The sequence below is a fragment of the Pelophylax lessonae genome (assembly GCF_965119305.1).
Source record: "Pelophylax lessonae genome assembly, chromosome: 11".
Classification (NCBI taxonomy): Eukaryota; Metazoa; Chordata; class Amphibia; order Anura; family Ranidae; genus Pelophylax; species Pelophylax lessonae.
In genome coordinates this window covers 168,142,767-168,169,109 of record NC_138778.1, presented here as the reverse complement: position 1 = coordinate 168,169,109, position 26,343 = coordinate 168,142,767, and the positions used below count along the sequence as shown (strand labels likewise).

Sequence of the window (26,343 nt, the reverse complement as noted above, 5' to 3'; positions counted from 1 at the left end):
ACAGAGTCTGCTGAATTTTAGGGAAACTGTGTTCTACAAACTACAATCGATATTGCTGTGTGGGGGGTGGGGTGAATCTGCACTCAATCCTGATCTACGATCTCTTCTCAATCCTGTTAGGGACAGAGTCTGCTGAATTTTAGGGAAACTGTGTTCTACAAACTACAATCGATATTGCTGTGTGGTGTGGGATTGGAGATAGGCAGGTGTCAGTGATCCACATCCATTTTTCTGTGTGTGAGCTGCAGTGAACACAATCTTTTTGGGCTGCAGTGAACACAATCTTTTTGGGCTGCAGTGAACACAATCTTTTTGGGCTGCAGTGAACACAATCTTTTTGGGCTGCAGTGAACACAATCTTTTTGGGGTGCAGTGAACAAAATCTTTTTGGGGTGCAGTGAACACAATCCTTTTTGGTGTGCAGTGAACACAATCTTTGTGGGGTGCAGTGAACAAAATCCTTTGTGGGGTGCAGTGAACACAATCTTTTTGGGGTGCAGTGAACAAAATCCTTTTTGGGGTGCAGTGAACAACATCCTTTTTGGGGTGCAGTGAACACAATCTTTTTGGGGTGCAGTGAACAAAATCCTTTGTGGGGTGCAGTGAACACAATCTTTTTGGGGTGCAGTGAACACAATCTTTTTGGGGTGGAGTGAACAACATCCTTTTTGGGGTGCAGTGAACAAAATCCTTTTTGGGGTGCAGTGAACAAAATCATTTTTGGGGTGCAGTGAACACAATCTTTTTGGGGTGCAGTGAACACAATCTTTGTGGGGTGCAGTGAACACAATCTTTTTGGGGTGGAGTGAACAACATCCTTTTTGGGGTGCAGTGAACAACATCCTTTTTGGGGTGCAGTGAACACAATCTTTTTGGGGTGCAGTGAACACAATCTTTGTGGGGTACAGTGAACAGAATCTTTGTGGGGTGCAGTGAACACAATCTTTGGGGGGTACAGTGAACACAATCTTTGTGAGGTGCAGTGAACACAATCTTTGTGGGGTGCAGTGAACACAATCATTGTGGGGTGCAGTGAACTCAATCTTTGTGGGGTACAGTGAACACAATCTCATACTGAAGGTTTGAGGGTGCTGCCTGTTCCATACTCCCCCTACTCCTCATCTAGCCTTTTAGGGGTACAAACAATAGTAATTGGGGCCTAGTGTGGTTGTGTACGTGTGATATACATACACTTTTTTGGGATCATATTTTCTATTCCGCTATTTAATCAAAAACCTTTGGGGATCAGTTAAATTGGGGGATAGTCTGTGTTGGTACGTGTGAGAGAGATCCACCTTTCCAAGTTGTTGGGGTTCATCTCATACTTCTGAAGGTTTGAGGGTGCTGCCTGTTCCATACTCCCCCTACTCCTAGCCTTTTAGGGGTACAAACAATAGTAATTGGGGCCTAGTGTGGTTGTGTACGTGTGATATACATACACTTTTTTGGGATCATATTTTCTATTCCGCTATTTAATCAAAAACCTCTGGGGATCAGTTAAATTGGGGGATAGTCTGTGTTGGTACGTGTGAGAGAGATCCACCTTTCCAAGTTGTTGGGGTTCATCTCATACTTCTGAAGGTTTGAGGGTGCTGCCTGTTCCATACTCCCCCTACTCCTAGCCTTTTAGGGGTACAAACAATAGTAATTGGGGCCTAGTGTGGTTGTGTACGTGTGATATACATACACTTTTTTGGGATCATATTTTCTATTCCGCTATTTAATCAAAAACCTCTGGGGATCAGTGAAATTGGGGGATAGTCTGTGTTGGTACGTGTGAGAGAGATCCACCTTTCCAAGTTGTTGGGGTTCATCTCATACTTCTGAAGGTTTGAGGGTGCTGCCTGTTCCATACTCCCCCTACTCCTAGCCTTTTAGGGTTACAAACAATAGTAATTGGGGCCTAGTGTGGTTGTGTACGTGTGATATACATACACTTTTTTGGGATCATATTTTCTATTCCGCTATTTAATCAAAAACCTTTGGGGATCAGTTAAATTGGGGGATAGTCTGTGTTGGTACGTGTGAGAGAGATCCACCTTTCCAAGTTGTTGGGGTTCATCTCATACTTCTGAAGGTTTGAGGGTGCTGCCTGTTCCATACTCCCCCTACTCCTAGCCTTTTAGGGGTACAAACAATAGTAATTGGGGCCTAGTGTGGTTGTGTACGTGTGATATACATACACTTTTTTGGGATCATATTTTCTATTCCGCTATTTAATCAAAAACCTCTGGGGATCAGTTAAATTGGGGGATAGTCTGTGTTGGTACGTGTGAGAGAGATCCACCTTTCCAAGTTGTTGGGGTTCATCTCATACTTCTGAAGGTTTGAGGGTGCTGCCTGTTCCATACTCCCCCCTACTCCTAGCCTTTTAGGGGTACAAACAATAGTAATTGGGGCCTAGTGTGGTTGTGTACGTGTGATATACATACACTTTTTTGGGATCATATTTTCTATTCCGCTATTTAATCAAAAACCTCTGGGGATCAGTTAAATTGGGGGATAGTCTGTGTTGGTACGTGTGAGAGAGATCCACCTTTCCAAGTTGTTGGGGTTCATCTCATACTTCTGAAGGTTTGAGGGTGCTGCCTGTTCCATACTCCCCCCTACTCCTAGCCTTTTAGGGGTACAAACAATAGTAATTGGGGCCTAGTGTGGTTGTGTACGTGTGATATACATACACTTTTTTGGGATCATATTTTCTATTCCGCTATTTAATCAAAAACCTCTGGGGATCAGTTAAATTGGGGGATAGTCTGTGTTGGTACGTGTGAGAGAGATCCACCTTTCCAAGTTGTTGGGGTTCATCTCATACTTCTGAAGGTTTGAGGGTGCTGCCTGTTCCATACTCCCCCTACTCCTAGCCTTTTAGGGGTACAAACAATAGTAATTGGGGCCTAGTGTGGTTGTGTACGTGTGATATACATACACTTTTTTGGGATCATATTTTCTATTCCGCTATTTAATCAAAAACCTCTGGGGATCAGTTAAATTGGGGGATAGTCTGTGTTGGTACGTGTGAGAGAGATCCACCTTTCCAAGTTGTTGGGGTTCATCTCATACTTCTGAAGGTTTGAGGGTGCTGCCTGTTCCATACTCCCCCTACTCCTAGCCTTTTAGGGGTACAAACAATAGTAATTGGGGCCTAGTGTGGTTGTGTACGTGTGATATACATACACTTTTTTGGGATCATATTTTCTATTCCGCTATTTAATCAAAAACCTCTGGGGATCAGTTAAATTGGGGGATAGTCTGTGTTGGTACGTGTGAGAGAGATCCACCTTTCCAAGTTGTTGGGGTTCATCTCATACTTCTGAAGGTTTGAGGGTGCTGCCTGTTCCATACTCCCCCTACTCCTAGCCTTTTAGGGGTACAAACAATAGTAATTGGGGCCTAGTGTGGTTGTGTACGTGTGATATACATACACTTTTTTGGGATCATATTTTCTATTCCGCTATTTAATCAAAAACCTCTGGGGATCAGTTAAATTGGGGGATAGTCTGTGTTGGTACGTGTGAGAGAGATCCACCTTTCCAAGTTGTTGGGGTTCATCTCATACTTCTGAAGGTTTGAGGGTGCTGCCTGTTCCATACTCCCCCCTACTCCTAGCCTTTTAGGGGTACAAACAATAGTAATTGGGGCCTAGTGTGGTTGTGTACGTGTGATATACATACACTTTTTTGGGATCATATTTTCTATTCCGCTATTTAATCAAAAACCTCTGGGGATCAGTTAAATTGGGGGATAGTCTGTGTTGGTACGTGTGAGAGAGATCCACCTTTCCAAGTTGTTGGGGTTCATCTCATACTTCTGAAGGTTTGAGGGTGCTGCCTGTTCCATACTCCCCCCTACTCCTAGCCTTTTAGGGGTACAAACAATAGTAATTGGGGCCTAGTGTGGTTGTGTACGTGTGATATACATACACTTTTTTGGGATCATATTTTCTATTCCGCTATTTAATCAAAAACCTCTGGGGATCAGTTAAATTGGGGGATAGTCTGTGTTGGTACGTGTGAGAGAGATCCACCTTTCCAAGTTGTTGGGGTTCATCTCATACTTCTGAAGGTTTGAGGGTGCTGCCTGTTCCATACTCCCCCTACTCCTAGCCTTTTAGGGGTACAAACAATAGTAATTGGGGCCTAGTGTGGTTGTGTACGTGTGATATTCATACACTTTTTTGGGATCATATTTTCTATTCCGCTATTTAATCAAAAACCTCTGGGGATCAGTTAAATTGGGGGATAGTCTGTGTTGGTACGTGTGAGAGAGATCCACCTTTCCAAGTTGTTGGGGTTCATCTCATACTTCTGAAGGTTTGAGGGTGCTGCCTGTTCCATACTCCCCCTACTCCTAGCCTTTTAGGGGTACAAACAATAGTAATTGGGGCCTAGTGTGGTTGTGTACGTGTGATATACATACACTTTTTTGGGATCATATTTTCTATTCCGCTATTTAATCAAAAACCTCTGGGGATCAGTTAAATTGGGGGATAGTCTGTGTTGGTACGTGTGAGAGAGATCCACCTTTCCAAGTTGTTGGGGTTCATCTCATACTTCTGAAGGTTTGAGGGTGCTGCCTGTTCCATACTCCCCCTACTCCTAGCCTTTTAGGGGTACAAACAATAGTAATTGGGGCCTAGTGTGGTTGTGTACGTGTGATATACATACACTTTTTTGGGATCATATTTTCTATTCCGCTATTTAATCAAAAACCTCTGGGGATCAGTTAAATTGGGGGATAGTCTGTGTTGGTACGTGTGAGAGAGATCCACCTTTCCAAGTTGTTGGGGTTCATCTCATACTTCTGAAGGTTTGAGGGTGCTGCCTGTTCCATACTCCCCCTACTCCTAGCCTTTTAGGGGTACAAACAATAGTAATTGGGGCCTAGTGTGGTTGTGTACGTGTGATATACATACACTTTTTTGGGATCATATTTTCTATTCCGCTATTTAATCAAAAACCTCTGGGGATCAGTTAAATTGGGGGATAGTCTGTGTTGGTACGTGTGAGAGAGATCCACCTTTCCAAGTTGTTGGGGTTCATCTCATACTTCTGAAGGTTTGAGGGTGCTGCCTGTTCCATACTCCCCCCTACTCCTAGCCTTTTAGGGGTACAAACAATAGTAATTGGGGCCTAGTGTGCTTCTGTACGTGTGAGATACATACACATTTTTTGATCATATTTCCTATTCCGCTATTCAATAAAAACCTTTGGGGATCAATTAAATTGCGGAATAGTCTGTGTCGGTACGTGTGAGATCCACCTTTCCAAGTTTTTGGGGTTCATCTCATACTTCTGAAGCTTTGAGGGTGCTGCCTGTTCCATACTCCTCCTCCTCCTCATCCATCCTTTTAGGTGTACAAACAATAGTAATTGGGGCCTAGTGTGTTTCTGTACGTGTGAGATACATACACTTTTTTTGATCATATTTCCTATTCCGCTATTCAATAAAAACCTTTGGGGATCAATTGAATTGCGGGATAGTCTGTGTCGGTACGTGTGAGAGAGATCCACCTTTCCAAGTTGTTGGGGTTCATCTCATACTTCTGAAGGTTTGAGGGTGCTGCCTGTTCCATACCCCCCCTACTCCTCATCTAGCCTTTTAGGGGTACAAACAATAGTAATTGGGGCCTAGTGTGGTTGTGTACGTGCGAGATACATACACTTTTTTTGATCATATTTCCTATTCCGCTATTCAATAAAAACCTTTGAGGATCAATTGAATTGCGGGATAGTCTGTGTCGGTACGTGTGAGAGAGATCCACCTTTCCAAGTTGTTGGGGTTCATCTCATACTTCTGAAGGTTTGAGGGTGCTGCCTGTTCCATACTCCCCCTACTCCTCATCTAGCCTTTTAGGGGTACAAACAATAGTAATTGGGGCCTAGTGTGGTTGTGTACGTGTGATATACATACACTTTTTTTGGATCATATTTTCTATTCCGCTATTCAATAAAAACCTTTCTAGGGCAAGATCTTAAATTACAGAAATATGAGGAGACCGTCAAATAAGGGCCGTGGCCTGGGTCGTGGTGCTGCTGGTAGAGCTCCTGTTGCAAGGAGAGGACATGGTCGATCTGTGCCAGCTACACGCACAAGTGAAACACCTTCCTCAAGTGTGAGTAGGCGACAGAACCTGCATCAGTATTTGGTAGGGCATCAAACGCCCCTAGAAGTGATGAGGCCAGAACAAGTTGAGGCGATAGTAGATTGGTTTGCTGCTGACAGTGCCTCCAGTTCCTTCACATTGTCTCCCACCCAGTCTACTGCAGAAAGGTCAGAGTTGGCACCTGCAGCCAATGTCCAACCGTCTTTCACCTCACCCCCTTGCAAATCAGGCCAGCAGTCTGAGCCCCAAGCCATACAGCAGTCTCTTATTCTTTTTGAGGACTCTGTCAGCAGGGTTTCCCAGGGCCATCCACCTAGCCCTGCCCCAGAAGTGGAAGAGATTGAGTGCAGCGATGCCCAACCACTTATTCCTCAAGATGAGTACATGCAAGGATCATCGCAGCACGTCTCCGATGATGACGAAACGCAGGTGCCAACTGCTGCGGCGTTCAGCATTGTGGAGACCGACAAGGAGGGCAGGGGTGAAGACTGGGTGGAAGATGATGTGGAGGACGATGAGGTCCTCGACCCCACATGGAATGAACGTCATGCAGGTGAACTGAGTAGTTTGGAGGAAGAGGCGGTGGTCGCACAGAGCCACCAGCACAGCAGAAGAGGGAGCAGGGTGCAGAAGCGGAGCGGCCGTGCCCTAGACACTACGCCCGCTACTGCCCAACGCAGCAAGGGAACGAGCGCACCAAAGTCAGCTCAAAGGAGTTCTCTAGCGTGGAAGTTCTTTAGAAAATGTGCTGATGACAGGACACGAGTGGTTTGCACCCTGTGCAATCAGAGCTTGAAGCGAGGCATGAACCTTCTCAACCTGAGCACAACCTGCATGATCAGGCATCTAAGTGCAAAGCACGAGCTGCAGTGGAGTACACACCTTCAAAACCAAGAAACGTCTCTGGCTCATCCTGCTTCCTCTTCTGCTGCAGTCTCGGCCGCTCCAGCCACATCTGTAGTGATACCGGCACCTGCCACCCCGCAAACAGACGATCTGTCAGCAACACCACCACCTGGGTCACCAACAACCATCTCCACAATGTCCCGTGGAAGCGTTCAGCTTTCCATCTCCCAAACACTTGAGAGGAAGAGGAAGTACCCCCCTACCCACCCGCGATCCCTGGCCCTGAATGCCAGCATTTCAAAATTATTGGCCTTTGAAATGCTGTCATTCCGTCTGGTGGAGACGCACAGTTTTAAAAACCTTATGTCGGTGGCTGTCCCACAGTACGTCCTGCCCAGCCGCCACTACTTTTCCAGGCAAGCCATCCCTTCCCTGCACAACCAAGTGGGGGAAAAAATCAGGTGTGCACTGCGCAACGCCATCTGTGCCAAGGTCCACCTAACTACGGATACGTGGACCAGTAAGCACGGTCAGGGGCGTTATATCTCCCTAACGGCGCACTGGGTAAATGCAGTGGCGGATGGGCCTGAGGCGGATAGCAATTTGGCGCATGTCCTTCCACCACCGAGGATTGCAGGGCGCTTCAGTTTGCCTCCTGTTCCTAACTCCTCCTACTCCGCTTCCTCATCCTCTACCGCCTCCTCATCCGGACAGCGTAACACCTTCACCACCAACTTCAGCACGGCCAGGGGTAAACGACAGCAGGCAGTTTTACAACTTGCCTGTTTGGGGGACAAACCACACACCGCGCAGGAGTTGTGGAGGAGCATGGAACAGCAGACAAATGAGTGGTTGCTGCCAGCGAGCCTCAAGCCCGGCCTGGTGGTGTGTGATAACGGGCGAAATCTCATAGCAGCTCTGGGCCTAGCCGGTTTGACGCACATCCCTTGCCTGGCGCATGTGCTGAATTTGGTGGTGCAGAGGTTCCTTAAAAACTACCCCGATATGTCAGAGCTGCTGCAGAAAGTGCGGGCCGTTTGTGCGCACTTTCGGCGTTCTCACCCTGCTGCTGCTCGCCTGGCAGCGCTGCAGCGTAACTTCGGCCTTCCCGCTCACCGCCTCATATGTGACGTGCCCACAAGGTGGAACTCCACCTTGCACATGCTGGAAAGACTGTGCGAGCAGCAGCAGGCCATAGTGGAGTTTCAGCTGCAGCACGCACGCGTGAGTCGCTCTGCGGAACAGCACCACTTCACCACCAATAACTGGGCCTCCATGCGAGACCTGTGTGCCTTGTTGCGCTGTTTTGAGTACTCCACCAACATGGCCAGTGGCAATGACGCCGTTCTCAGCTTAACTATCCCACTTCTATGCCTCCTTGAAAAAACAATTCGGGCGATGATGGAAGAGGATGTGGCACAGGATGAGGAGGAGGAGGAGGATGAAGAGGTAACATTTCCAAGGCTTTCAGGGCAGTCATTCGCAAGGGGCTCCGAGGGTGGGTTCCTGCACACGCAAACGCCAGGGACGCAATTGTCCAGCAGGGGCACAGTTCTGGAGGATGAGGAGGATGAGGAGGAGGAGGAGCTGGAGGAGGAGATGGAACCATGTTCACAGCAGGGTGGCACCCAGGCCAGCTCATGGCCATCACTGGTGCGTGGCTGGGGGGATACAGAGGACACGGACCATACACCTCCCACAGAGGACAGCCTTTCGTTGCCTCTGGGCAGCCTGGCACACATGAGCGATTACATGCTGCAGTGTCTCCACAACGACCGCCGAGTTGCCCACATTCTAACTTGTGCTGATTACTGGGTGGCCACGCTGCTGGATCCCCGTTACAAGGACAACGTACCGTCCTTAATTCACTCACTGGAGCGCGATCGCAAGATGCGCGAGTACAAGCGCACGCTGGTAGACGCCATGCTGCTGGCATTCCCATCTGACAGCGGGGCCACAGTGGAAGCACAAGGCAGAGGAGGAGGAGGAGGAGGTCGCCAACGCAACCAGGGCACCGCCAGCACCTCAGAAGGCAGGGTTAGCATGGCCGAAATGTGGAAAAGCTTTGTCAGCACGCCACAACAAACAGCAGCACCAGCAGCTCAGATGGAACGTCTTAGCAGGAGGCAGCATTTTACCAACATGGTGGAGCAGTATGTGTGCACACGCCTACATGTAGTGAATGACGGGTCTGCCCCCTTCAACTTCTGGGTCTCCAAATTGGGCACATGGCCTGAGCTTGCCCTTTACGCCTTGGAGGTGCTGGCGTGCCCTGCAGCCAGTGTATTATCTGAACGGGTATTTAGCACGGCTGGGGGCGTTATAACAGACAAGCGCAGCCGCCTGTCCAGAGACAATGTGGACAAGCTCACGTTCATTAAAATGAACCAGGCATGGATCCCACGGGACTTTTCCGTACCTTATGCAGAATAGCAATGGATACCGACCTTACCCACCCATTGTTCCATTTTTGCTCTTTCTCACTCTTTTGGGGTGTACCCTCATTTAAAATTTGTGAAAAGAAGCAGTGTTGGCTACCTCGTCCTCCTCCTCAGGGCCAGATTAATGTAGGGTCTATTGGAGCTGCAGCTCCAGGCCCCTACCTTTTATATAGGCCCCGGGTTGGCCATATTCACTGTTACCGCTCTTCTGTCACTTGTAAACACAGAAGTCTGGCTTCTATGCTCGCTTCCCCAGGCAGCACCCTCAGAACCTCCCCACACAGCGTGAAGGCCGGACAAGGAGGGACAGTTGGCGATGCATGGATGTGTTTATGGGCTTCAGAGACAGCATCCCATGTTGAATTAGGCATGCATGGCTGCACCCTTCCTCCTCTGGGTGCATGGCAAGGCACGGCCCTAAGGCCCTTCAAAATCCTCAGCACCAAGCCCATGATGCTGTTAATCCGGCCCTGGTCCTCCTCCACCGCCGCTTCCACCTACACCGCCCATAGGTGTGCGCAGCCTATTGCATTAAGGTGTGCACCCCAAAGTTGAAATACACATGCATGTGTTTGCCAGCAGGGAGAGTAATGTATCGGGGCCATGTACCTGTAGGCAAGGAGAAATAGAGCAGAGCAGGTCCCAGGGAGATCTTTCCCATCTCCTCACTGGCAATGCTATGTGCCCTAGGTGATTAGGGTGTGCCCAGGCACACCCAGCACACCCTGTGCGCACGCCTATGTCACCGCCACATCCACCACCACCTCAACCTCCCTCCTACTCCATATGGGCCTCGTCCTTCAGAGATGAAGAAGAACATTGTTTTATTTTTCTGTTTTTTTTTGTTGTTTTAAGTTATTTCCCTATCCACATTTGTTTGCAGAGCACTTGCCATGCTCTTAATTACGTTTTGCTGCCATTTGCAGCACTCTAGCCCTTTCCTTTGGTGTTTTAGAGCCATTTTAGTGCCTTAAAGTTCGGGTCCCCATTGACTTCAATGGGGTTCGGTGTCCGGGAAAAGTTCGGTAAAAGTCCGGGACACGGACCCGGACTTTTTTTTAAAGTTCGGCCGAACCCGTCGAACACGGACATCTAGGTGTCCGCTCAACCCTAGTGGTTACAGCAGTTTGGACTTTGGTGGGTACAAATATTTAGGCAAAGCGGAACCTGGAAGGGGAGGCTCATAGGGTTCCGAGGTGGTGATAGGGGCCGTTTGTTCTGGGGTGACCTTATGCAGGGTGCAGACCATACACTCCTGGCAAGCTCATTGCACCCACCCCGAAATGTGCAGCAGGATGTGCGACTAGGGGACCATGAATTGGAGAATATCCCATTCAGGATGAAAGCTTCATGGTACAGAATGTTATCCCTCATTCCCTAGACATGTCTGTCAACCCCTGGCACTCACGTGAGGTAGGTTTAGGCTGACAACATGATGCGGTATTTTAGAAAGGTCAGATGCTTTTTGCTGGATAGTGGCCCACTCGGCCAGAGTATGGATCTCAGCCAACCCCTGTAATTTTTCCTACCGTTTGCCCATGAAATGCATAGAACCAGGTTGTGGGAGCAAGAATGGGGCCTCCTCTCGACTCACATTCACATGGCCATCATCTTCTCAACCAGGAACCGGGAAAGGGTGTCCGCATAGCCATTGAGCTATTGTGGCTTACAGCGTATTTCATAATTAAATCAGGCAAACTGGGCAACCTACCTTTGTTCCTCTGCTTCACAGTCTCCAAGTAAGCAATAGGGTTATTATCAGTATAGATCTCAATTTCGGCCCCAAGTGAGACACTCAGCAAACTTTTCTGCGATGGCCCATACCAGGGCTTACAGTTCCAGTTTAAATTAGCTATTATGGGTATTGTGCTCAGAGGGCTGTAGGCTGCAGCTTGCATAGATGATTACTTTCTCACAACCGTCTTGTACTTATGCGAGTACCACACCTAAACCTTTCAAGCTGTCATTGGTGTATACTCTGAAGAGCTTCAAGTAGTTGGTGTAAGATAAGAGAGGTGCCAATATTAGACTGTGTTTTAGGGCATCAAACAATTTTTGTTTGATGCCCTACTTAGCCTGGATGGAGGATGAGGAGGCAGCCACTCAGCGGTTGGGTGAGGGGGGCTACAATATGGGCAAATCTGGGGATAAATTGTCTGTAGTCCCCTACTAGTCCAAAAAAGGAACACAGCTCCATGAATGTCTTTTCAGCCTGCCACTCTTGGATAGCTTGGACTTTGGTAGGGTCTGAGGAGACTCCTCTGGCATCCATGACATGCCCCAGGTAATTTAATGTACTTTAGTATTGTAACTCTTATGTGGATAATTGGTGTTTCACGTATTGACAAGAGTCTTTATACATGTAGTTGATACAATCCAATAATTAACTAAATATAAACAATGTAACAGTATTGCCACAGCGCTGTCACATTACAGGTATTGATGGACAAACATCGGCCGGGGCGGTTCGCGAACGTCAGCCGCAAATTTTCTCAGAAGTCCGCGAAACGCAAGTTCGCGGCGGGCCCCATTGACTTTAATGGGAGGCAAACTTTAAAAAACTTTAGGTCATATTTGCAGCCACAAAAGATGTACTAGCTGTGCACAAATAGTCCAAGCACATGGACAATGTCATAACAGAAGTATTGCAATTGGAAAAGTTGCCCTAAAAGGTTTTTGTTTTTGTTTTTTTACAGCAAAAATATATTTTTTTTTTTCATAGATCAGCCAGAACTGACAGCAGCCGTTAAATACATGTCAAATACATATAGGGTCCATTCACACATCTGTAAAATGGGTCTGCATCCATTCCACAATTTGGCAGAACCCTTACAGACCCATTGATTTTCAATTCCAGTCTGAAAAATGAGGCATTCACAGGATAAAGAAGTAAGTGTCGGCCATTCCAGGCCCCAAAAATTTGCCCACATGCGTTTTCCTGACAGCTAAGAACGTTGTATTCTGTGGCTGAAGGTACATTAGGCATTCACAGGATACAGAATTAAGTGTCGGCCATTCCAGGCCCCAAAAATTAGCCCACATGCATTTACCTGACAGCAAAGAACTTAGTATTCTGTGGCTGAAGGTACATTAGGCATTCACAGGATAAATAAGTAAGTGTCGGCCAGTATTGGCCCCAAAAATTAGCCCACATGGGTTTACCTGACAGCTAAGAACGTAATATTCTGTGGCTGAAGGTACATTAGGCATTCACAGGATACAGAAGTAACTCTCGGCCAGTATTGGCCCCAAAAATTAGCCCACATGGGTTTACTTGACAGCTAAGAACGTAGTATTTGGTGGCTGGAGGTACATTAGGCATTCATAGGATACAGAGGTAAGTGTCGGCCTGTATAGGCCCCAAAAAATAAGCCCACATGGGTTTACCTGACAGCTAAGAATGTAGTATTTGGTGGCTAGAGGTACATTTGGCATTCACAGGATACAGAAGTAAGTGTCGGCCAGTATAGGCCCCAAAAATTAGCCCACATGGGTTTACCTGAGAGCAAAGAATGTAGTATTTGGTGGCTGGAGATACGTTAGGCATTTACAGGATACAGAAGTAAGTGTCGGCCTGTATAGGCCCCAAAAAATAAGGCCACATGGGTTTACCTGACAGCTAAGAACGTAGTATTTGGTGGCTGGAGGTACATTAGGCATTCACAGGATACAGAAGTAAGTGTCGGCCAGTATAGGCCCCAAAAATTAGCCCACATGGGTTTACCTGACAACTAAGAACATAGTATTTGGTGGCTGGAGGTACATTAGGCATTCACTGGATAAAGAAGTAAGTGTCGGCCATGAAAGGCCCCAAAAATTAGCCCACATGGGTTTACCTGACAGCTAAGAACGTAGTATTCTGTGACTGAAGGTACATTAGGCATTCACAGGATACAGAAGTAAGTGCCGGCCAGTATAGGCCCCAAAAATTAGCCCACATGGGTTTACCTGACATCAAAGAACGTAGCATTTGGTGGCTGAAGGTACATTAGGCATTCACAGGATACAAAAGTAAGTGTCGGCCCATATAGGCCCCAAAAATTAGCCCACATGGGTTTACCTGACAGCAAAGAAAGTTGTATTCTGTGGCTGGAGGTTACATTAAGCATTCACAGAAATTAAATTGTCGGCCCTGAAAGGCCCCAAAAATTTGCCATTCAATGGACATGAAATGCCTTTTATTCCGCTGTATTTAGCGAAGACAAGGACCAGGAATTTTTGTGGGTGGATGGAGGTCTGGTGGATATTTGTGGCCTGGCATGAGGAATTTCAATGAAACATGGTCTACTGGTCACATGTGTTGAATTCCTCAGAGATCCATGCCTCATTCATTTTTATAAATGTGAGGTAGTCTACACTGTCATGAGCTAGGCGAGTGCGCTTATCGGTCATGATCCCCCCTGCTGCGCTGAACGTCCTTTCGGACAGGACACTGGACAGGGGGCAAGCCAACATTTCCATTGCAAATTGTGCAAGCTCTGGCCAGAGGTCAAGCCTGCCCACCCAGTAGTCCAGGGGTTCATCATCACTCCTCAGAGCGTCCACATCGGCCGTTAACCCGATGTAGTCGGACACCTGTCAGTCTATGCATTCCCTGATGCTGGATCCGGAGTACAGCTGTTGATGGTTCGGCTGAAAGAAGGATCTCATATCTGAAGTGACCAAGACATCTTCAAACCTCCCGCTTCTTTCAAGTGCTGTTGGATTGCTACCCGCAACTGTCTCTCTGTGACTGGAAATTCCTCTGCCAGTGCACGCAAAAGCAGAATGCAGCATTTCCCGCAGCAAGGCCTGGAAGTGCTGCATTCTGACCGCCCTCTGTGATTGTGGTAACATTTCCGGCATTTTTTGTTTGTGTCTAAGTACGTTGCCACCCAGTACTGGTCCTTGGCCTTTATGTTTTTTTATACGGGGGTCCCCCTTAAAACACTGGAGCATGAAGGCCCCCATTCGCACTAAACTGGAAGCGGTGTAGTGGCCTGCTTCCAGCTCATCATCCAGGATAATGTCATTCTCATTCTCCTCCCCCCATCCACGGATAACACCAGGGATCCCAGAAAGGTTTAAAGCATGCTCTTCTTGCTCCTCCTCATCCCCCCCCCCAACACCATCCTCCTCTGACTCCTCATTAGACTCCTGCTGTTGACTTGTCTCAGATGGAGTAGCACCCACTGGGAATTCATCCAACATTGCGACTTCCTCATCTTCCTGCTCCTCGACGGCTTGATCAATGACACGACACAATGCATGCTCCAGAAGAAAGAAGGCGTAAGGTACGATGTCACTGATGGCACCCTGGCCGTGACTGACCAGTTTGGTGATCTCATCGAATGGCCGCAGAAGTCTGCATGCGTCCCGCATGAGCAGTCACTGGCGAAGTGAAAAAAACCCAAGCTCCCCAGAACCTGTCCTGCCGCAGAGTTTGTACAGGTAGTCATTAACTGCACGTTTTTGCTGGAGCAGCCTATCAAGCATATGCAACGTTGAGTTCCATTGCGTCGGGCAGCCACAAATAAGACACCTGAAAGGCAGGTTGTGTCTCCGCTGAATGTCAGCAAGGCAAGTCATGGCTGTGTAAGATCTTCTGAAATGGCCCGAGATTTTCCTGGCCTGCCGCAAGAAGTCCTGGACCCCAGGGTATTTGGCATCGTATCGCTGCACAACCAAGGTCAGGACGTGTGCAATGCATGGCACGTGTGTTATTTTGCCCTGTTTCAGCGCACTCAGCAGATTGGCACCGTTGTCGCACACCACTTTACCAACTGTCAAATTCAGCGGTATCAGCCACTGATCTGCATGTGAACGCAAAGCTGAAAGAAGTGCAGGACCAGTGTGGCTCTTGGCTTCCAGGCACAACAGACGCAGCACAGCATGGAAACGTCTCATCTAGCATGTGGAATAGGTTCTGGGGATCTTGGGCGGCGCAGTGGAAGAGACAGTAGCAGTGGAAAAGGAGGAGTCAGCCAAGGAGGAGAGGGAGGATGGAGGAGGAGGAGGAGAAGAAGAGGCAGGCCTGCATGCAATCTGTGGCGGTACAACCAAATCTACACGGGTGCCACGGGTTACATGCTTGACGGCCATCAGAAGGTTCACCCAGTGGGCAGTAAAAGTGATTTACCTTCCCTCCTCGTGTTTGCTAGACCATGAGTCTGTGGTCAGATGTATCTTGGCACCAACACTGTGTGCCAGAGATATATTCACTTGCCGCTGAACATGGCCATACAGCTCTGGAATGCCCTTCTGCGAGCAATATTTCCTGCCTGGGACCTTCCATTGTGGTGTTCCAATGGCCACAAATTTACAAAAGGCCTCTGAGTCCACCAGTTGATATGGCAGTAGTTGGCGGGCTATTGGTTTCCGACAAGCCAGCAGTCAAACATTGGACAAGAGGGTTATCCGGCATCATCATTTTTTTCCACCCCAACATTTGGGCCACAGAAGCCTGCCTTTTTCCAGAACAACGTGACGACGGCATCATGGAAGGTGGAGAGGAGGACAAATGTGAGGAGAGAGGAGAAGGAGAAGGAGAAGAGGCTGGACGGTGATAGCCTGGAGTGTGGCTTTGTGGGTTCTGACGGTGTTGCTCCCACTGGGCTCGGTGATGGGAGTTCAGATGCCTTCTTAAGGTGGTTGTCCCTAGGTGAGTGTTGGGCTTACTGCGACTTATGCGTTGACTGCAAAGGCTGCAGATGGCAACACTGTTGTCAGCAACGGACACATAAAAAAAAGCCCACCCTGCGGAGCCATGTGCCGGCGTCCTGGGAGTACCAGATATGACTGTACATGGTTGATGGCTCACTCCTGATACATTTGCAGTCTGCTTTGTACCTCTTGTGCAATGCAAGTTCTGTCTGCCTATCCTCCCTATCTGCCGGTCCGTCTCTCCCTCTGAACTCCCCTCCTCTTCCTCTCTTGTGGGCACCCACATGACATCCATAGACACGTCATCATCCACGTCACCTTCCCCACCACTAACAATCAAGATCTCGGAATAGGCAGCAACAGCGTGGACCAACCTCCTTGGGCTGATCTGGGTACTGCCGTCAGACTGCTGAGTGGCGGCTGTTGCTACCTCCTCTTCCTGATCCGATGCCAAGAATGGCTGCACATTGCAAATGTCTTGTGATGGATCGGAAAATAATTCCAGTGACTCAAGCGGAGGGTATGTGGTGGTGTTTGTGGTGGTGTCTTTGGGGATGCACACAGCAGAGAGTGAAGAGGGTGCAGATAGAGAGGATGAGGAGGGTGCAGAAGAGGAAGGCTGAGTGAGCCACTCAACCAAGTCTGGTGCGTCCTTTGACGTAATCGAACGCGCCTTCTGGAACTTTACACTTTGGCTCCGGCCTACTGCTCCTGCCCTACCCCTACCACCCCTGCGTAAGTGTCTGCCTCTTCCTCTGCCTGTCATGTTTTTAAATTACCCTGTGACAAAAGTCTCTAGAGAATCTCACTATCTCTGGAAAAAGGTATATAACACCCGGCTTCAATCTGTGGTATTGGGGGGCCACAGGTTTATCACACCAGTTCTACAAATAATTGGCCAGTAACTGTTGTCACTGTGTGTAGCACAGTTAACACAGCAAAAGAGGCCACATTTTTGCAGGACTAAAATACAATCTTAGAAAAGTATGCTGCTAAATAACACCCCACTTCAATATGTGATATTGGGGGGCCACAGTTTTATCACACCAGTTCTACAAATAATTGGCCAGTAACTGTTGTCACTGTATGTAGCACAGTTAACACAGCAAAAGAGGCCAAGTTTTTGCAGGACTAAAATATACTCTTAGAAATGTATAATATTAAATAACACCCCACTTCAATATGTGGTATTGGGGGGCCACTGGTTTATCACACCAGTTGTTCAAAAAATTAGCCAGGGAGTTTGGCACAGTGTGTATCAGAGTTTACACAGCAAAAGAGGCAATATTGTTGCAGGACACAAATACACTTGTAAATGTATACTCAGATAACACCCCACTTCAATATGTGGTATTGGGGGCCACTGGTCTATCACACCAGTTGTTAAAAAAATTGGCCAGGGAGTTTGGCACTGTGTGTATCAGACTTAACACAGCAAAAGAGGCAATATTGTTGCAGGACACAAATACACTTGTAAAAGTATACTCAGATAACTCCCCACTTCAATATGGGGTATTGGGGGGGGGGGGGCACTGGTCTATCACACTAGTTATAATACATTAAAAGTGCTTTTGTCACTGTTTGTAATATTGCTGCAGCAACACTCAGTCACCACACTAGTCACAATGCTGCACAGTGCACAATACAAATCCACTATAATATGCTTTCTATATTACAAAGTATATTATACCATGCATTACACCCCTATATAGTGCACTACACACCAATACCAAAAAATTCCAGCCCTTTAAATGACTTTTGTGGACATTAACAGAGCTATTTGTGTCACTGCAGATCTGTCCCTAGAGCACACTGGATACCTGTCCCTAAACTGAACAGAAACTGCACACCAATACCAAAAGAATTGTAGCCTTTTAAATGACTTTTGTGGACATTAACAGATCGATTTGTGTCACTGCAGATCTGTCCCTAGAGCACACTGGATACCTGTCCCTAAACTGAACAGAAACTGTACACCTATACCAAATAAATACCAGCCCTTTAAATTACTTTTGTGGACATTAACAGAGCGATTTGTGTCACTGCCGGTCTCTAACTGTCCCTAAAGCACAGACTTGATACCTGTCCCTAAACTTAAAAGAGACTGTAGTAGACCTAAACGGAAATATCAGCCCTGAAAAGGACTTTTGTGGATCTTAACAGAGCTATTTGTGTCTTGCAATCTCTCCCTCATGAACACAGAAGACCTTTCCCTATGCTGACAAAAAGCAGAATGTGAAATGGCTGCCTGCTCTGGTCTATTTATAAGGTAGGGGGCATGTCCATGTGCTGAAATGTTTCAATTGGCTGTCCCATTCCACCTGACGGCTGTGTCATGGGTCAAAATTTTCCCCAATGTAAATGAATATGGCCGCCGCGAACAATGCCATGTGTTCGCAAAATTGGCGGGTAGTGAACAAGCAAAATTAGCCGCGAACCGCAAGTCTCTAATTACAGGTACACTGAATCTTCTGCTGCATCAGGTGGTGTAGTGTATTAACACAGACAAGCTGTACAGGTTGCTTCTTTATTCACTGCACATCAGCATGCAACTAACTTCAGCCACACCCAGCTCCCAGACATATACATAATTGTAACATTTTGCAGACAGCAACTTAACCCGTTGCTTACCATACTACATTCCCTCCTCTCTTTGAATAAAACATAACATGCACAACGTATTAATAAGATTAACAAAATGCATGGATGAACAACTAAAAATTTAAACTATAAACTCCTGACTATACACATAGTCCTTAAGGTAGGCCGGTGGATTTGTTGCTCGTTTTTCTCTTGGCCATTCCGATGTGGATGGTTGTGGATTGAAGTCTGGATCACTGGCAGTATCATCACTACTCTTTGCCTGTTCGCCATCTTCCGATACTTGACCTTCTGACTCAATAAATTTCTTCACAAATGAGGAATTACGCACTTTTGTGTGTCCATCTAAATCCTCTAAAACCACTTGAGTACCTCTTTTCTCCTTTACAACATAAGGCTCAGGTTCAAAGGACGGAGCCAGTTTGTTAAACCGATCACTTTGAAGCAACACCTTATCACCCTGTTGAAGGCCACTAGGTTGACAATGGTGGCGGTGGTTTGCATACTGTTCAGCCCGGATCTTCCTTTCCTCATCAATATGCCGAAAAGGTTTCTGACTTGTAGGAGGACCCCCAATGTCTGGCAATTTTGTCCTGAATTTGCGACCACAAAGAAGTTCCGCAGGACTAACGCCAGTGACAGTATGCGGAGTTGTGCGATAAGCCAAAAGAAAACGCCACAGTTCCTTTTTCCAGTCTCTTCTCTCTAAATGAGCAATCCGCAAAGCTTTCAGCAAGGTTTGATTCTGGCATTCCACTTCCCCGTTAGCCTGTGACCAGTATGGAGTTGTACAATGATGTTCAATAGCATTTGATTTCAGATAATCCTGAAATTCCTGAGAAGTAAATTGGGCACCATTATCACTCACAATCCGTTTAGGCAACCCATGAGATGCAAAAATGCTCTCCAACCCCTCAATTACAGTTGATGATGTAGCTTTAGTGAGAACTACCACCTCTTGCCACCTTGAATAATAGTCCACAACAACTAAAAGATGGTGTCCAGATGGAATGTCGCACAGATCAATGGCTAAATCTTCCCATGGTCCCTCAGGTAGAACAGTGTGAGTTACTGGTTCTGGTTTAGGTTTGCTGCCCACCAACTGACATGCTCGACATGAAGAAACCAAACGTTCCACATCCTTGTCAATTCCTGGCCACCAGACTTTCTCACGTAATCTTTGTTTGGTGCGTACAATGCCTTGATGGCCCTCATGGGCTAAATGTAATGTACGTTTCCGTAAGTCTTTAGGCATCACAATACGATTGCCACGTAGAACTAGTTGTCCTGCAATACTCAGCTCTTGTTTGATTCTGTGATAGCTTGGGTCACAATCCACCCAAACCCCTTGTCTTACACATTTTCTCAACCGAGCAATTTCCGGATCCACAGATGACAATTCTTCAACCTCCCGCGGTGTCAATGCCTGAGGCATGGCGTTAGTAGCCACAAAACAAATGTACTCTTCTGCCAGGTTATGAACAGGTGCAGAAGACTGAGGCAATCTGGAAAGTGCATCTGCCGCATTAGTCGGTCCAGGTCTGTACCGCACTGTAAAGCGATATGGTAACAATCTGAGAACCCATCTCTCAATTCTGGCGGATGGTTTTGAGCGTGGCGAATATATCACTTCCAGAGGCTTGTGGTCTGTGATGATTTCAAAATCAAGGCCGTAGAGATAGGTGTGAAACCTTTCACATCCCCAAACAACAGCCAAAGCTTCTTTCTCGGTCTGAGAATAACGTCTCTCTACATCAGTGAGGGATCTGCTTGCATACTGAATAGGCCTGTAATCGCCTGTGCATTGTCTCTGAACCAAGATGGCGCCTAACCCCACAGGGCTAGCATCGACAATAACTTGGGTGTGTGCAGTAGGATTGAAATAAGCCAAAGTTGTGGCGCAAGTCAGCCGTCTCTTAAGTTCATCAAATGCACCTTGTTCCAAAAAGCCCCACTTCCAAGGGACTGCTTTGCGAGTCAACACTCTCAATGGTTCACTGACAGTCGCCATATCTGGAATAAACTTGGCACAGTAATTCACTAGCCCAAGAAAACTGCGTACTTCTGCAGGGTTTTCAGGATTTCTGGCATCAGACACAGCTTTAATTTTACAGTCCTCCGGACCAATGCCCCTGTCAGACAGCACATGGCCCATAAAAGTCATTTTATTCATTTGAAATGTGCACTTCTTCTCATTTAATGTTAACCCTTTCTCCTTCAAGCGATTTAGCACTGCACGGAGACGTTCATCATGCTCCTGTGTGTTTGTTCCCCACACAATTATATCATCAGAAATGTTATGCGTGCCTTCACAACCATGTAGCACTTGCTGAATCACATGTTGATAGGCCTCCGGTGCGGACGATACGCCAAACATCAACCTCTTGTATCTAAAAAGACCTTTATGGCTTGCAAATGTAGTGATGACTCTAGATGCTGGGGTCAATTCAATCTGATGATAACCCCATTTCAAATCCAGTTTACTGAAGACACTTGCCCCATTCATTGCATGTAGAACATCTTCAATAGTGGGAATTGGATGTCTCTCTCTCTGCACAGCTTGGTTAGCACATCTCATGTCCACACAAATCCGAATATCTGTGCCCTTTGGTACAACAACTAACGGCGATACCCACGGAGTGGGCCCTTCCACAGGTTCAATAATGTCAAGGTCTAGCAGCTCTGCCAGTTTGTGCTCAACAGGTGATCTCAGGCTATAAGGAAGTCTGCGTACTGGCTGTGCAATAGGCTTTACATGTGGATCAATGTGAAGCTCCAACTGAAAATCCTTTAATTTTCCAAACCCAGAGAAGCAATCTTTAAATTCCTCTTTCAATGCAGAAATAGCAGGAGACACCATATTCACTCTTGCACTGCCTACATCACGGCCAATCTGTAACACCCCTAGTGCCATTGCGGTTTGACGACCAAGCAGAGGCGACCCTGTGCCATCTACAACATAGAATTCGGTCTGCAATGGAGGACCAGTCTCATATGTTTGAACAGAGGTATAAAATTTGCCTTTAAGTTGCAGTGGTGTACTGGAGCCATAAGTATAAATCTGTTTAGTGGTGTTACACAATTTAAGGTGATTTTCTCTGCCATTAAGACTGTGCCAAGAAGTCCATAACATTGCATGTAGCTCCAGAGTCAATCAACACTGACACATCTGTATTTCCAATCTTAATGGTTAATGTCCCAGCTTGCAGAGAACACAGGGAGAATATAAATTCACAGTCAGGAGCACTCTCTTTATCCTCAGCTATAACATTTACTTGTGCAGATTGTCCTTTGGTTTTGTTATCTCTGGTTGTACTTCTACACACAGCTGCAAAATGACCTGTCTTTCCACAAGCATAGCACATTTTATTCTGTACCACAGTGCAGTCCTGACTTGTGTGTCCCGCCCTGCCACATTTATTGCAGGTGATATGTAAAGTCCTCTTTGGAAAACTCTCTTTCCTACTCCAGATATTCCTATTATTATAGGTAGGTTTGGAGACTGTATTGACAGATGCAGTGTTCTTGGTTTCAATATGCAGAGCCTGGAGCTCAGACAGTTCAATGGCTCTTGCAATCTCCTGCAGACTAGTAAGTTGGAGACTAGGTTCTCTCAATAATCTCCTCCTGAGGTGCACAGATGTGCATTTCTCTATGACCTGATCTCTGATTATCTCCTCAGTTAAAGTCCCAAAATCACAAGACTTTGCCAGATATTTCAGCCTAGTCACATAACTGTCTGTGGTTTCTCCCAGTTCTTGCACAGCCTGTCTAAACTTATATCTTTCATAGGGAATATTTTTCTTTGGCTCAAAGTACTCACTCAGTCTATTCATAGCTGTCTCATAGTCTGAATCTTCCCCTGTTGCTCCCAGGGTTTCAAAAATGTCCTGAACTTGAGGTCCAGCTAGATGCAGCAGCATGGCTCTCTTCTGAGCAGGTGCAGTCACTCCTGTGGCTATAACATAGAGCTGAAATCCCTTCTTCCACTTGTCCCAGCGCTGTGAGAGACTAGTGTGGTCTCCAGACACATCAAACGGTCCGATAGCCGGTAAATCCAGAAAGCTAGCCATCCTCGTCGCCAAAATGTAGTGTATTAACACAGACAAGCTGTACAGGTTGCTTCTTTATTCACTGCACATCAGCATGCAACTAACTTCAGCCACACCCAGCTCCCAGACATATACATAATTGTAACATTTTACAGACAGCAACTTAACCCGTTGCTTACCATACTACAGGTGGCACTTGCTGGGTTTCAGTTTCAACCCATACTGAGAAAGACGTGTGAACACTCGGTCCAAAAATATAAATGTCAGGCAGTTAATATAAAGATCAAGGCAAATCTCAACATTTCCTAAAATAATTCAGCTTGTCTAATTTTGCTCTTGTCTCTCAAATCTCCTTGTTAGTCTTTCAATGTTATAAGTGGCTTTATTGACTAATAGAGCCAAAAAGTTTATTGGCAATTGAGACTGCATATACAGAATTAATTATCCTATTCTGTGCTTCCAGCATGCTGGAGAGCTGCACTCTCACCTGCAATGCAGTGGCTTTGAACTCCAGTATTCCAACACTCCCCCTGCAGTCTAGATCAGTCAACAGCCCTGTTCACATAGCATGTTACGAGCACAGTGTATTTTAACCCCTGCTGCAGCACTTAGTATGTAGAAAAGCACATAAAGAAGAGCAGATTTAGCACTGTTCCTGCAGCCTGACTGTACTACAGTATCAAATGTAGATGCTCCCATTTGTCTTTCAGATTGCATACCCATACCCATACACTTTTTTGGGCAATAACTTGCATTTAAGCCTTTAAAATTAGGACTTTTTATTTTTCATGTTCGTGTCCCATAGACTTTAACCACTTAAGCCCCAGCCCTATTTCGGACACTTTTTTTTTACAAGTTAAAAGCAGTATTTTTTCCTAGAAAACTACTTAGAACCCCCAAACATTATGTATATTTTTTTATCAAAGACTCTGGAGAATAAAATGTCGGTCATTGCAAAACTTTTTGTCAAGCGGTATTTGCGCAGCGGTCTTTAAAACGCCATTTGTTTGGAAAAAAATTGAAAAATCACATTTTACTGCATTTAAAAAATACTAAACAGTAAAGTTAGCCCATTTTTTTTGTATATTGTGAAAGATGATGTCACGCCGAGTAAATAGATACCCAACATGTTACGGTTTAAAATTGCGCCCCACCGTGGGATGGCGACAAACTACGGTCAATAGAGATCTCAATCTGCGACGCTTTAAATTTATTTAACGGTTACCAGTTTAGAGGTAGAGTATAGATCTTTTTTTTTAATTATTGCGCACGCTCTGGCGATCGCGGCGATACCTCACATGTGGGGTTTGAACAGCGATTTCATTCGCGGCTCGACTTGCGTATACGTTTTTTTTTGTGCGCGAGCTAACGGTGACGGGGGCGGCAAAATTTTTTTTTTTTTTTTCCTATTTATTTTTTATTTTTTTTAAACTTTATTACAGGTTTTTTTTTAAAAAAAAAAAATCTGATCACTTTTTTTGCTGTCAAAAGCAATGTAAACATCCCTTGTGACAGCAATATGTGTGACAGGTACACTTTATGGAGGGATCGAGGGTCTAAAAGACCCTAGACCCCTCCACTACACTTCCCTGTATGCAAAACGCCGAAAACGGCATTTTTGCATACAGCCGTTTTTTTAATTTGCCGCCTTTCGCGGCACAGTAACCCGGTATAAACCCGCAAAGTGTACCGACGTATCGGTACGTTGATATGCGGTAAGTGGTTAATGGAGTTCGCATGTTCGCTAGAACATTTCCCCTGTTTGAGATGTTCTGGTGCGAACCGAAGGGTGTGTTCGGCTCATCACTATTAAACAGCACAGTGCTTGTGCTGTGTAATTTTGCCCCCTGTATCACCTGAAATACCTGGCTGATCCTGCCTGGTTCTGCCCTCCTCCCTGTAAACTGACCACGGTTTATCATGGCTGCTGAGCCCTGACCCCGTGGTCAGTTTACATGCCTCCATCATCTGCAGCTATCTGCAGCTCTCCTCTGTCCTCTCTCACTCCTCCCTCCCTGCCTGTCTGCTCTTTGCCAGGGAACCCCCCCCCCCCCCTCCTGCTGCTGCTGAAATAACTGTGTATTGTACATGCAATCCACTCTGTTAGAAAATTTCCTATGCTGCAGTGTCTGTGCTTTGTAAAAAATATGCCCATTGCTACCTCATTTCACAGCGCCGCTCGGCGCTCACATGATTCCTCGCTGCTCTCCTCCCTGGCGCTCTCCTCCTCTCTTCCTCTCTTCCCGATTGATGTCAGTGGGGGATTCTCGGCCCCTCCTGCTGAGGTTGTCAGGGGAGAGGGAGCAGGGAGGAGTTATGTGACATAAAAAGTAATCTTAACAAGTACTTACTTGGAAAACAGAGTCTTGTTTGTGTTGGTGAGGTATGTATAACGTGTGTTCACACTTTTTAATGATATGAAAGCCTCACAAGGTACTGCTGGTAACTTGATACAGTAGAAAACTTCTCTATATTTTCTGTCCACATATTTACATTTTTCCTGTTGGGAATTCAAGTAAAAGCCACATTCTGTATGCACTTCCTTGTTTTTATCAAGAAATTTTCCTGTGTAGCTGACATAACTGGATCCCATATTCCTCGCTTTCCACAATAGAGATACCCCTTCACTGGGATGCATTAGGAGAATAGATATTTGTACTTGTCCTTCCCAAAATAATGTAAAATAAATATTGTAAGTTCCATTATTAAAATCCTCAATTTTTCCAGAAGCTCCAGCTCCAAGCTTTGGTGAAAAGATCCGGGCCAGTAAGAAGTCTCCTCCATACATTTTCCTTTTCCCCAAATAATTGAACATCTCAACCTGAACAAGCAAGGTTTCTCCAACACAATAATTAGGCTTATAGTTCAATATTATTGCTATGCTATTCATTGCACTGGTGGTTTCATTATAATACATGGTATCCTTTTGGGGAATTGTACAGTTGATCATAGTCATTATCTCTGCTATTTGTTGGTCGATGGTTTTGGATTCTGTTGCCGTGTACCCAATGTGTCCACAGGCAGGTGCCAGATTATTTTTTGCATTGAGAAAGTAAAAGTCTGAAAGCTAATGGGAAATCATCAACATTTCTAGTGTTACACACTTATCCACAAACACAATTTAGGTGTAAGGTCTACAACAGAAAACCTACCTGTCTGGAGTTAAGGTGAACGATGTAGCTAAACACCACCAAAACGGTAACTGTACAACACAAAATGATCATATAACCTTTTCTGGTTGATTTGAACATTTTATTGGTCTCCTGAAACACAAGTGAGGTGTACAATTATAGGGAGGTCTTAAAAACAATGACTAATCCAATGTTTAAACAGCTTTCATGCTAATTACCTTTTGATGGTTAATGTCCTGTTGTATTCTTTTGCCTTATTAGTCATGAGCACATCATGTGTTTGTTATTAGAATGTGAGGTTACTTCATGGTTAGCAAAAAATAAAAAAGCACATAAACTGATGTAATATAGGTAAACCAGTACACCTCATTGTTACATTGCCACTTTTTGGGCAGAACACATGTAGCGCTACCCCGTAAGAGTTGCAGATGTCAGGGTTCCCCACTGCTGCTAGTCACACAGCATTTCCTGCTTGCATCCAGACACAGAAAACGGTCCTTGGGCTTGTTTTTGTTGTTTTTATT

At 46.0% G+C, this 26,343-nt stretch overlaps 1 protein-coding gene across 1 annotated transcript in view; it reads right to left on the bottom strand.

Annotated features, from left to right (window-relative positions):
* Positions 1 to 25,939, bottom strand: part of LOC309566430 (NXPE family member 1-like) — a gene marked incomplete at both ends in the record, with an annotated part of 43,584 nt that extends 17,645 nt beyond the window's left edge. The window contains 2 exons of the mRNA XM_082271572.1: positions 25,040 to 25,755; positions 25,841 to 25,939. Of these exons, the coding sequence (XP_082127698.1) occupies positions 25,040 to 25,755; positions 25,841 to 25,939 (815 nt within the window). The remainder of the gene's footprint in view (positions 1 to 25,039; positions 25,756 to 25,840) is intronic.
* Positions 25,940 to 26,343: the final 404 nt, after the last annotated feature.